Source organism: Colletotrichum scovillei, assembly GCF_011075155.1.
Source record: "Colletotrichum scovillei strain TJNH1 chromosome Unknown Contig00010, whole genome shotgun sequence".
NCBI classification, from domain to species: Eukaryota; Fungi; Ascomycota; class Sordariomycetes; order Glomerellales; family Glomerellaceae; genus Colletotrichum; species Colletotrichum scovillei.
The window spans coordinates 1,555,691-1,568,624 of NW_023336268.1; the positions used below are offsets into that span (position 1 = coordinate 1,555,691).

The following is a 12,934-nucleotide window of genomic DNA, read 5'->3' on the forward strand; positions in this document are numbered from 1 at the left end:
GCAAGATGCGGATTTCAATTGCCTCTTCGAGAGAAGCTTGCGAACGAGGGCGGATCTCCGGGATCATCTGGGATATCTCCCGTCTTCTCCAATCAGCACTGAAACTTACAGATTTCATTGCAGCCTGGGCTGCCGAGTGAATGAGGGTGGGATATCACTTCTCACTTTGGGAGATTCCTTTGGGGGGGGAGGGGGCTGTTGGGTGCTGAAGATATGATAACTCTGTGGCATTATGCCAAAGCTACAGAGCTCAGGCCGGTGGGCCAAACCTCGAGATGATCCTCCACTAGGGAGCTAGCCAGGCCGTGAGACCCAGAGATGATGGCCCGGCAAGGATCTGTGGTAGCCTTCATCCCCAGCTCTTCCACTAGGCTTGTCACTCTCAAGTTTTCAGCAGACGCTAACTCCACGTTGGCGAGCGCGGGTGGGTTGAATCCCTGTCAAAGCCGGCATCAAGCAATTTCCCGGAAGGGCCCGGACGGGCCAGGGAGCATGCCTCCTCTGTGAAGGACGGCGACCATCGAGTGGTCGCCGTATGATGCTTGGCTGCATGCTTCAACAGCATGTCGACTACTCCTCAAGTATGTGACTATTTGTTCAATCTGTCAGAAAAGGCGCAATGACGAAGAGCCTGGGCTGACATGGGGTTGGGATGGTTGAGATTTGAAGCAGGGAGATGCCTGCGAAACGGGACCATGAACGTAGATCATTCAGGCACCCCACGGGATGGGACTCGACCCGGAGGAACAGTCAACAAATGATATCCAGTATGGACCCCAGTCAAATTCTTGAAATATCGCCATTGCCGCTGCCGCTCCATCCAGCTCACCTCTCATCCGAACGCGGGAAAAAACAATCGAAACACGCGGTGAAGACACAGCCACATTGGTCCCTTTTGTGTGCCTGCGCGCGCTTTGACGTATGCCATCTTTTCTTTTTCCTCTCGTGATATCCCGCCCGTTATTCGCAAGAACCCAGTTACGAGAGCTGAAGCGAAACATTGTTCTTCAAGTGGGTTAATTGACAGGCACGTCAGGTCGGCGCCCAAAGCGTTCATCACCCTTTTCGGTATGCTTAGTCGACTTCAAACTTCTCCACAGGGTCTTTTTTGCCACGCGAGACCTGCCAGAGTGACAGGTCAAGAATCAGAGACTGCGTGGCCTAACCCCCGAATGATTGGACCCCCTGCGTCATTCTCGCACAGTTCGGGCGCGGAACCGAATCAGCCGCAACCACGAGGCTCAGTCCCGAAGTTCGCAAGCAGGGAAACATCTGTCTTAGTTTTAGCCTGCGCCGAGATTCGGTGGCAATTCCCGACCTCCTGATAACCGGTCAAGAGCTCAGGGGTTCCAGATTAATGTGCCTTTGACCTTTGACGTTGGGGATTGCCGATCGCGTAAAACTTCGTGGGTACTGGGGAGGCGATTGGGTTTGCCCTGATTTGATGGCCAAGAAGAGAATCACACTCACTTGCCGGTCCATCGCAAAATCGCAAATTTTCCTCTTTTTGTAGAGGCCTCCTGCCGAGAGACGCTTTGATACGAGATGATAACAATGCCACGGAGTGGCCGACTTAACTCCGTCATTGGGGAGACTCGGAGTATTACAAACGTCTTTGAGATTAAACTCTCAATCCCAGCCAAATCTAGCCAAACTGTAAGAGCATACAAGTGCAATGAAAGAGATGTAAATAGGTGAGTGGAGCTGAGTTCCGTTTCTAAGCAGACCCTCGAGGATGAGACAGCTCCCTAAGCGCCGGGTACATTTGCCGCAGTCCAAGTCATTGCATCTTATGTAATTGGGTAGAACAGCCTACTTGCCTTATGCCTGGCCTCTGAAGCAAAGGCGGAAGGAATTGGGTTCTCAAGGGTAATGTGGTTTGAGAGTTCTCCTTGCCGTCAAGGTCTGTAATCTTAGATGGGCGGGTGCCTAAACTTAATGTCAACTTTTGCATGAGGGCGAGGTTACAAATACGTTGCATTCACGGCAGATGACATTATTGGAGTGAGTTGAATATTTGTGGAACGTAGCAACGTAGCACTCTGGGAATCCATTCAAAGAAGCTGATTCGGTTTCTGTGACATCAAATAATAACCCTTTCTCAATCCAAAGTAAAGCCGCGGAAATTTGTCACTCTCAGAACACTAAAATCCCATGTCTTTCGGCCATTAAAAGACGACTACGGGCGCCTCCTTTTTCAGCCCATCATCGCTTTTGATATCATTGCCAGATGGCGACGGGAGACACTCTTCAATGTCCTCATCCAGCTTCGTGTCATCCAGCATCTCGGGGTTAAAACACCGAGAACCCTTGGGAATAAACGTCGATGCAAACACCGTGACCATGATGACCGTGAAGTGCACTCCGGCAGTATTCACCAGCGCCTCTCGCACTGATCCTGTTCGGTTGTACACGCCATCGATGTATCTCCCGAGGAAGGTACCGGCAATCGCATATGTGACAATGTAGAAGGAATACAAGAACGCCATAACCGCCCCGAGGGGTGAAACCCTGTTCTCCTTGTCCTCTAGCCTGGCGAGAGAAGCCTGGATAAAAGCGGCCAGAGACACATCTCCCGCGGCCCAACCGAACGAAACTGGCAAAAATGTGGCGGCGACGATCCAGGCTTGGCCGACCTGCCCCGAAGGCGGATACCAATAGGGGATGTACCAAACAATGAGCAACATCAGGGCATCTAAGCGAAGCCACGGGATGGGCGTCTTGATCACGTTCGTGAACAGGAAGACGAACAGCGCACCCAGAAGTTCACCGAAATTAGAGCCGCCGACCATAATTTGTGACCATGCCGAGTTGCCCAGGTACCGTCGAGCGACTTGGGGTGCGATGCCATTTTCGAGATATCGGTGTCCATAAAGGGCCACACCGTATGCCGGGACCAGCCAGACGAATCTCGTCGACGTGAACAGGATCTTTGCGCCGACCCATATTGACTCAAAGAAGAGGAGAAAGCCCTTGCCAATATTGATAAAGTAATTGCTTTTGCGGGCTTCAGCTCGCGCGAGGGCGTTGCGGTCGTGGCTGCCGTCCACGACAAAGAACCATAGGATCGCCGCGAGAGAGAAGCAGATTGGGGTGATGACGAAGGAGCGATTATTGCCGAGATTGGGAATGAGAACCAGCGCTGTGACGAAGGCCCCTGATGTACCGGCGACCTCGTAAAAAATGTGTACCAGGCTGTCCATTTGACGAAGTTTCTGAACGTTCCCTCCGACGATGTCTCGCGGGATAACCCGGCGGATGAGTTCAACCATGCCGTAAGCGATGCCCGTGACAGTGTAGATGGGTATGATGGCATCGTTGTTGTAATCTCCGTAGTAAGACCATTCATCTTTGGGGTGCTTCTTTCGGTACGCTTCTGGAACAAAAGTGCCCCCCGTCGCAGCATCGAGGATGAGCAGAATTGCCGTCATCAGGCCAAAGAGGAGGATGGCTGCCGAGAGAACATTCTTCGTCGGGTAGTGTTTGATGAGAGGTGCAATCAGGATGGAGCCGACACACTGTGTGGCTTGGTTCAGTCCCTGGAGGAGACCGAGTCGTTCAAAGGTGCGGGATGGCGTGCCCCTAGTGTCGCTTTCGTAGTCGTAACGGTTCGTGGCGAGTGCGGTGATGGACCCGTTGAACGCTTCAAGGCCGAATTTGTACAGCATGATGCCGCAGATATAGAAGAATATGGCTCTTCTTTCCTGTGGACTGAAAGACTTGAGCCTCTCGACGAAGCCTTTGAAGATGGCCATGAAGGGCTGCTAGCGCATGTACGCCTCAATTTGTCTTGCTATGTTTGAAGTTGAAGCAAATACACCTTGCAATGTTGTAAACGAAGCCCGATATTTCGAATCGTGATTGTCTGAAACGCTTCGATAAACATTCCACCCGGTTATTATATGTATGATAGTCGACGAGATAAAGCACTCGCGCAGGTAAACGAAGACATCGAATAGCAAGCTCCCATCTCGTCCACGTGGGCCTGATTGATGGATTACTTACCTTGATGCCCATCATGGGTGGTAAATCTTGGCCATAGACCTCGAGACCGGCTTTTCTTAGGAAGGGCCGAGGACTAGGTTTCTTCGGTTCATGGAGTGAGGGTATTATTGGAGAACCTTGGCGTCTAGATTTAAACGAATATGGGGTAACGGTAGCGGCCGCACACCTCCACATCTACTTATACCTATAGTCGTGTACTCTCAAAGTCATACACACGTAGATGCGGATTATATCTTGAACATACGGTTCTTTTCGGTTGTCAACAAGCACCTCGTACCTGCATATTGGGGGGCAGCTAACCAATGGTTTACTATATTAGAAGGCCTCAAACGACCTGAGCAGATCATTTCATACAGGCTTATCAGCTTGAATACTTTGCAATATGAAGTTTGGAGATCAAGGGAATGGAGGAAGCGACTTTCATAGCGCCAAGAGGTTGGCTATGCCCCTCGCTTCTTGGTCGTTATCGACTCTCCGAGCCAAGGCAAAGCCCCGATAGCTTATTTGAAGCTGTTCTCGATAAAGAATGGTCCACGTTTTTCGGTCATGGATATGGCTTGGGCCCAGAATAAGTCTGGGCATCGACGTGGAAGTGATCCAAGGTGATTGGCCGTGGCAGAGGGCATCGTAGAACTTGGATGGGAGGCTGTGCTCGATGTAGCGACGCGGCCGGTCGACGATCGCCACAGCCAAACGGTGTAGCTGTCAACGACTCTGCTTGCTGTAGTGGTGATTCTCCAATATCTTGGCAGTGGTTGTGCTCTTGGCAGATGAGAGCGACGACTGCGCCTTCTTATGCTTCCCAATGCGCTTGGCGGCCGGGAGGGTAAATACCGCAGGCAAAATTTGGCAGATGAGAGCCAACCATTTAAACACATGCTCTGTCCTTCTTCTCTCTCGTCAATTGATCTGAGAAACTGTTCCTAAGTTTTTTGGTGCTGCACAGTAGACGATATGAACGCCGATGTCAGTCAAACTTTCTCGTGACGCCAAGATATTGGTTGCCTCCCTGCTTTGTCATCCACCATATTTCATCGGAGAGAATTGCTGGGACGGAGGACATGCTCGATCAATCTCGACTTCTCGAAGGATCGCGTTCAAATCTTTCGACTTCGGCACACACGTCGCATCCACACCGAAGATTGTGTTGTGATAGCCCGAGCATGCTTGCAGAATCCTGCGGCGCGTGCCGGTATCCACAACCACCGGACGGAGCGGCAGATGTGGGGCCGTTCGGTGTAATCCGCAGCTTCAACTTCCGGTATGCGTGGTTGCGGGCCTCATGGCAATAGAGGCATCAAGAGGTTATCTAGCAACTAGGAGAACATGTTCTCCAAAAGATTCTGACGAATACTTCCACATGAAGCCTTGGTGTCGTGGTACACCCCATCAATTGACCTTCAGACTGGTGAGCTACTCCCGATAAGCATCGCCATCACAATCCCTTGGTATTTCAAGCAGCTCGATTCAACAGAAATCTGCCGTAATATGACACCTAGCAACGACTGCAACGCATGATATTTCCGAAAGAAGTACAAAAATATGAGCTACCTGTGGCATCATGTAGGAACACCAATTTTCGTGAGCACAAGCGTACGCGAACTCGCTACCTTTGCGAGACCCACTATGCGAAACCATCCTCCACTAGGTCATAGACACATTCAGACGGTGCTCATACTTTCCTTCCGATTTCTCTGCCTCATAGATCTTTGCGGGAGGCGGTGGGGGTCATGTGTATTCCATCGAGCTGGGGTGCTTGCCTCCGTGAACTTAGCATCGCACCCTGGCCTGGCCTGGGGATCATTTACCGTGCATGTCATATCAACAAACTGCCTCCCTCAGATTTCAGCAGGTTCAGGGGCTAATACAGGCAGAATTGCTGTACAGGATGGATTATAAGTGCGGCATAAAATTGATTGTGAATGAAACGCCGTGAAAAAAGTCCGTTGCTCAGATACAGACCTGTGATACTGAGATCCATCAACAAGACACTAGATGGATGCTCAATGTATTCTCTATATCTTGCGTTTCTGTAAGCCGGAACGACTGCTTATGGATAGCCTCGCCACAGTGTAATAGCTCAATGAGTACACATCAGAGGCGCGAACCCGTCTGTCCACTTCTCAGCACCCATGATGATGACCATCACCGCGAAGCCCACTACGACACTTCCAAGCCCATAAATATACGCATGCCTCCGCCGCAGCGCAGTCAACTCTGCAACCCACGTCGAGACAGTCGTCAAGCACCCGCAGAACCCGTCCTCGACGCCTTGCAGTACCTGGCATCCTATGACGCTGCCCAGCCCGGCGTGCGCCAGATCCCAACACATACCAAGCACGGCAACGCCTGCAATGTTTACCGCGAAAGTACCCATCGGAAACGCCGGCACCCGCGCGTTAAGCATCAAACTGGCGTAGAAGCGCGCAAGGCAGCCTAGCGGCGCAAAGACTATGGAGAAAATGACACGTCCTCGCCAGGCGTCGTGGGGCGGCCAAATGGCGAGGAGGACAGCGCCAAGCCAGGCGCCCCAACCGAAGAGGACGGCGCAGCGGTCCATGACTTTCCGGCCGAGGAGGTAGGGGATCGACGGGGTAATCCCTTCAAGCGCGATGGCGAGATGCGCACCGAAGATGAGGGCCGAGAGGCTTAGGGCGACAGTGGCGATGATGATGGCCATCATCGCCATGAAGGACTGCCCTCCGGTCCGCGGTTCGGGGGTCGCACCACCTGCGCGAGGAAGATCGTTGACCATGGCGAGAAAAACGTCGCGGATGAAGGAGGAGAAGGAGGTGAAGGAGCCGCAGAAGCCTGTGGAGAGGCCAATGTAGAGCGGTATCGTCTTCTTGGTTGCGAGATGCGCCTTCTTCGCGGCTACGAGGTCGCTGGAGGCGGCGCCGTCGTCTGCCTGCTCCCCGCGGCGCCGGGCTTTGATGATCTCTCTGTGGTAGTTGGGCATACCCCATTCCTGCTTGAAGAGCTTGCGGTCTTCGATCAGGAAGCCCATGACCAGACTGCCGCCGACGTTGGCCCACAGCACGCCAAAGGAGACTGGGGCGCCGGGGTAGAGCGTCAGAGCCTGCAGGCCCAGACGGGCAATCGTGCCGAAGATGGCAAAGAAGACGAGGTATGAGAGTGTATACACCTCCGTAGCCACTCTAGAGACCTGTGCGGTGGGTTTTGAGGTTGTGGTTTCGGGCTCGTCTTGCTCGTCGGGCGTTATTGTGTCTTGCATCTCGACATCGGAGGGTCGTTGAGGCGATCGCATAACCTCCAGGCTCTCGCCTCTTCCCGGACGATGCCGCCTGGGCTTATGCGCGACAGGGTCGGCGACCATCTCGTCGAGGTTGCCGTAGTCTTCTGGTGCATCGTATTCGTACGACTGTCTCCCGTCTTGACTCTTGCCTCCTCTCGTGCGACTCTTGCTGGAACTGTGCACATTGGCGTCGGCGATTGTGTCCTTGTGGTCGCTCCGCGCTTTGGGAGCGTCGTGACCAGCGGATCGCATCTCCTCCAGACTCTCGCCCCTCCCGTCACGACTTCTACTCTCGCCATGAGAAATTGGGTCCGTCACCATTTCGTCGAGGTTGCCATAGTCTTCAGGCGCATCGTACCCGACCGATTGCCCGCTTTGTGTTTTCTTGCTCTTTGTATGGGCTTGCCCACTGGTAATACCCATCTGTGTAAGATCTTTCTCATCCGCGGCAGCATCGCTGACGTGCCTCATTTCGTTTCCGCCTTGCATCACGAGTTCCGTCTCTAGATTTCGTCGTCGGCGCGTTTCGATTCATGACCGGAATTCGTGTGATCTTGTTCGGTATTTAAAATCGCGCGGGTTTCGACAATCAAAAGATTCTGGGGTCGTGGAAATTCCGGGTAATCGGCAATATCGTCAACGAGAAGAGAAGGTTGATCAGTAGTCGCGTCACTAAAAGATGCCACAAAGACGCCTGTTGTAGCGGGAACGTCATTCCCAGACAACCTTGTCTTAGCGGCAGAGGCGGATATCTCGGTACTCCCGGTTTTGCTCACCTCACACCGCTCACCGATGGCCCAAGCTCCCTGGTGGGGTCATCCTCACCGAGGAAAGGCGGAGTACACCGAGGCGGTGACATTCCACGTCGATAAGGTAAGTCAGTGTGAGGAGGGATGGAGGGGCCCAACATCCTGAGCTAAACAGCTTCAGGCAGGACGACAGGTAAAAAGGACAACAAGTCGAGAAGAAGATGTTACTAATAACTTGCCAATTGCCATCCCCTATATCTCGTCACCCATGCATTGCCAGCTATCTTATGAAAAGGCTCCAACTAAAACATGCATGACGGCGACCTCCGAACACCTTGCCGGACGCCGGAGTTGACCTGGTGGCAGCCCCCAATTGCTCCAAAAAAAGGACGGGCGTTGGGCGTCGGACCTCAAGGGCTTATCTTATCCAGAGCTTCCCTCCGCATGCAGGACCCACTCAAGGTACCGGCGCTGATCAGGAGGACAAGGAAGGGACCCCTCCTCCTCCTACTGCCTGCTGGTCTCAGTGGCTTGCTCCGGCCTCCCCACCAACCTCTCTCGTCGATATCGACGGTGAACTCCCAATCCTCATTTTCCTTAAATTTGACGATCCCTCCTTTACTTTATTTCATCTGGTCACCGTTCAATGCTTCAGCGTATTCGTGTTTAATTCCATACTTAGGTTTCTTACGTACCCTCCCATATACACCATGTCTTCCTCAACACCCGAGCTCCCTGCCAACGTGCACGTCTCCCAGCACCCCTGTCTCCGGGCGAAGCTGTCCCAATTGCGGTCCCAGTCGACGCCGGCGAAAGAGGTGAAGACGCTGGTGCATGATATTGCGTTGATGGTAGCATACGAGGCCCTCGGCGCCTCCACAAAAGCGACAGATGGATCAAAGGTAATTATCCCTTCTTTCAAAGCTGTTTCGTGTTACAATCAGGCATCAGGACTGACACCCTTCGCCCAGGATTCTACCCCGCTAGGATTCGACTTCACATCAACCACAATCTCCCCCTCCAGCCTCTGCCTCGTCCCCATTCTGCGATCAGGCCTCGGCATGGTAGAAGGTAAAGTACCCCTCCAACACCAGATATCTATTGTCCAGCCTGAAGCCTCGAACTAACATACCAACCACAGCCGTCCAAACCATCCTTCCCACGCCCGTAGCAGTCCACCACCTAGGCCTCTACCGCGAACCCTCGACCCTCGAGCCTGTAGAATACTACAACAACCTCCCCAACCACGTCTCCCCCGACGGCTCCAACGCCGGCGCCTCTGAGCTCGCCATCGTCCTCGACCCCGTCATCGCTACCGGCGGCACCTGCGCCGCCGCCATCCAGACCATCCGCGAGTGGGGCGTCAAGCGCATCGTCGTCCTCTCTGTCATTGGCGCCGCAGAGGGCGTCAAGCGCGCCGCGGGCGAGTGGGCCGGCGCGACGGATATCTACATTGCTGGCGTAGATGCCGAGTTGACGGACAAGGGCATGCTGAAGCCTGGTGTTGGTGATGTTGGTGATCGGTTGTTCCTTACTATTGGAAAATAAAAAGAAAAGGGGCGACTTGCTGCTATCCGTGATAGGGAGGTTTGGTGCGGCGCATGTGGTTTAGCCCGCTCAATTAGCCTTCGATATCAAATCACCTCATAAACAGGCCATGGGACCTCGTTGAAAGGTCTTTGGATGCTGGAATCAAAACTCAAGTGTCATCATCTATCCTGGGTATAATAAGCAGTTCTTCCACCGTCGGATCCAATACCGTCGTTCCTCTCATACTCGCGTATACTTCTCCTCGTCCAGCAACGTCTTCTCCCGCCAGCAATCTTCGACCCATTCCGCAGTCACGATATGTGGAACCTTACGCCTGCGACTGACTTCCCCCCGCAAAGCAGCGGCCACATCTTTCCGCCGGGTGCCATCTCCTACCATAACCATGTGCGTAGTCTCCAAGTCGTCGGCATCGCTGATCAAGCGTGCGCCGCCAAAGGTCAGATAGTTCCTGAGCTTCAACATCTTGATCTCGTCCTCGTCGTCTTCTTCGACATTGATCAAGTGAACGGCGCAACGATGGAACATGGAGCCCTTCATCGGACCCACCCCGCGGCCACGTTCCTCGAGCTGGTTGAGAAATTGCGTCTTGTTGAACGGCTCCGTGTCAGGCTCCTTCTTCGGCATTGTATTGAGAACTTCGCGCAGCTCGACAAGACTGATGTCGCGGGCGTAGCTGTCCCCGTACATATCCGTGTTCTGCAGTGCAACAGTCTTGAGAGCTTCCGTCGCATGTAGCAAGTGTCGCTCTTCGTAGGGAAGCAGCAGAGATTCATCAGCCTGTTCAAGACAGTCTTGAATCCACTTTGGCCTAATGATGTCGACGCCGCTGCCCTTTTGGCCCTCCTTGACCAGACTCGCGACCTTGACGACGTTCTTGTCCGCCAAGAAAATCATACCAGACTGCGGGACAGCCCGCTGAGACACCTGGCCGCCGTTCTCCTTGATAAGGGTCTCGAGCTGCGCCTTTGTCTTCTTGAACGGTTTCAACGACTCTGACAGAACGCAGAACTCGAGACCTTCGAATACCTTGGACTTGTCTGCCTGGAACTGTGCAGGCATGTTTTCCGTTCCGGCGATGACGACCTCGCGCTTGACGCGCTTGACAGACTTGCGCTTGCGGTTCTCGACGCTCATGGTCTTTTCTTTGGCCTCTGCCTCCACGCGCCGCCGTAGGTCCAGGAACTCCTGCACGCTGAGGCCCTCGTCCCAGTTCTTGTCGGTCCTCAGCTTGCGGAAGCGGGGGAATCGCAGGGTGAAGCCGAGGGAGAACTGGTCCGAGTTGCCGATGCTCGCGGCCTTGGCCTCAACAACGACAGAGTCGCTGGGTCGGATCCAGACATCCGGCCGTTCGAACTGACGGTCGCCGCCGGCGAGCTCGACGTATTCCACGGGAGGCTTCTTCGGGTCCCACGTGGTCCATTTCCCGTCCGTCCGATGTCTGATTTCCGCATAGTCGGCAGCTGTAAAGCCACCACCGACCTTGAAGAAGCTGAAACACTTCTCGGGGTTTGCGCCGGCTTGGATGTGGTTTTCGCTGACACGCAGGCCGCACAAGAAACTGGAGATGGCCCCACCTCTGTGTCCGGAGCCGTAGTAGCCGCCAATAACGACACAATCCAGCGACTCTCCGAACTCGGACATGTACTCCGGCTTGACTTTCAGCCAGTCGTCATTGCGGCTGTTGAGTCTGTACATCGACCTCGGGTTCTTGAGTACCAAGCCCTCCGATGCCTCGGCGACGACTTTGCGGAGGAGCGGCTCGATGGCGTCGGGTGTTGTCGCAGACTCGTATTCGTGGATCTCCAGTCTCCTATGAACACCTTTTACAGCCTTCTCTAGGGCACGGTGGCGATCCCGCAGCGTGTACTGGGTCAGAGGCTGGTCGTTCAGTAGGAGGATGTCGAAGACGCGGTAGAGCGGTCGCGGCCCTGTGTTGTTGTAGGGGTTGTTCTGCTCGGCTAGAGCGGCTGTTTTGAGGGTGCCGAACGGCATGATCTTGTCGACTTCCGGGTCCCAAGTAATCATCTCTCCATCTAGAATGACGTTGCGAACACCTTCGGAAAAAGCATCTGCCAGATGGCGAGTCAGAGCTCCCTTCTCATCTTTCAATCCGTTGCCGTAGAGGTAGGTGTAATCTTTCGCCTTGCGAGACCAGAAGCAGAATCGAAGCCCTCCCGGAACGCTCGGGTCTTCGGCTATGTGCATCTGCATGCGCTCGCCGTCCAACTTTTCCTCGATCCAGAATTCGGGGTCTTCCTCCGTGGTTCGGAGGTAATCGACCATCTTCTGGAAAGAGGATGGCATCTGGAACTGTGCCAGTTGGGGCTGGAAGCAATCCATAAGAGTGACACCCGTATCTTCCTGCTCCAGACGGATCCTGGGATCAAAAAGTTCCCAGCAAACGCGTCGCAGACTCGACGACACGCTAAACAGGGCCTCGCCGTCCGGATGCCACAGATCGAGAAAAGTCCGCTCGGTCGCGCCGACCTTCATCTGCTTGAGCACGATGCGGATCAACCACATAAGTTCCTCCGCATTCATGCGCTCGTAGAAGATTTCAAAGACCTCCAGGTTCTCCAGCTCTCCCGTCGATGCAGCAAGTTTATCCAACAACTCATTGACCTCGGCAATCGTCATGTCGCCGACTTCCGTCCGCATCGGTCGCTTGGAAAGTACCTCGAAACACCGGCCCGCAAAGTCGCCAGCCAGTCTAGAGAAAGTAGTCTGACCCGGCAACTTCCAGTGAAGGAGATTGTGGCCGTCTTCCGAGTTCTTGTCGATCTTCATGAGCTTGACAAGGAGTTTGCCAATAGCATTCTCCTTCAAGCCGTAGACGCCGCGATCCCGGTCCTTGTCGGGCAAAATGAGTCGCAAAGCCGGATAGATGTCGTTTCCCACCTCGTTTCGCCATCTGGAAATAAAGCGCTCAATGAGGTGCCGTCTCTGTTCCTGCGGCGATAGCTTGTGTGGTCCGTGAGGGCCCTTTTTACTGCGAGGTGGACCGCGACCGGCGGGTTGCTTCTTGTTCTCGTTCAAAGGATTGAAGAGGCTCTGGAAGAGTTCCGAAAAGCGCATCGTCTTTGAATGATTGCGTGGGCGATTTGGGTACCTGGAGTGGCATGTGAGCTCTGAGGCCAAGAAGGGGTAAAAAGAAGACTCACTTCTCGTTCAATTCTTCGAGTGTGGTTCCTCCAATAGCATACTGTCTCTCTTCCTCATCAATCGCCGCCGCGTCTGGCGACTTTTGTCGCTTGCGCTGGCTCATGGTGGGCAGTTCACTGCGTAAACTGGGAAGAGAATTGCGAGCCGTTGGCGACGGAGAATTCGTGATGATTTAGTGGAAGTGTGCGTTGTAGATGTTATGAGGCGGGCT

General features: G+C 53.8%; 4 protein-coding genes across 4 annotated transcripts; 1 reads left to right on the forward strand and 3 right to left on the reverse strand.

Annotated features, from left to right (window-relative positions):
• Positions 1-2,168: 2,168 nt before the first annotated feature.
• HER10_EVM0003655 (uncharacterized protein) lies at positions 2,169-3,755 on the reverse strand (the record flags this gene model as incomplete). The annotated part of the gene is made up of 1 exon (XM_035473321.1): positions 2,169-3,755. One exon carries the CDS (start codon positions 3,753-3,755, stop codon positions 2,169-2,171), a length of 1,587 nt encoding a protein of 528 aa, XP_035327817.1.
• A 2,330-nt stretch (positions 3,756-6,085) lies between these two features.
• Positions 6,086-7,750, reverse strand: HER10_EVM0002108 (uncharacterized protein; the record flags this gene model as incomplete). The annotated part of the gene is made up of 4 exons (XM_035471834.1): positions 6,086-6,850; positions 6,884-6,973; positions 7,031-7,290; positions 7,525-7,750. 4 exons carry the CDS (start codon positions 7,748-7,750, stop codon positions 6,086-6,088), a joined length of 1,341 nt encoding a protein of 446 aa, XP_035327661.1.
• A 970-nt stretch (positions 7,751-8,720) lies between these two features.
• On the forward strand, positions 8,721-9,558 carry HER10_EVM0009035 (uracil phosphoribosyltransferase; the record flags this gene model as incomplete). Its single annotated transcript, XM_035478537.1, has 3 exons — positions 8,721-8,912; positions 8,982-9,081; positions 9,152-9,558. The coding sequence occupies 3 exons, from the start codon at positions 8,721-8,723 to the stop codon at positions 9,556-9,558; spliced, it is 699 nt and encodes a 232-aa protein (XP_035328310.1).
• A 222-nt stretch (positions 9,559-9,780) lies between these two features.
• Positions 9,781-12,826, reverse strand: HER10_EVM0003387 (DNA ligase I; the record flags this gene model as incomplete). Its single annotated transcript, XM_035473065.1, has 2 exons — positions 9,781-12,670; positions 12,723-12,826. The coding sequence occupies 2 exons, from the start codon at positions 12,824-12,826 to the stop codon at positions 9,781-9,783; spliced, it is 2,994 nt and encodes a 997-aa protein (XP_035327791.1).
• Positions 12,827-12,934: the final 108 nt, after the last annotated feature.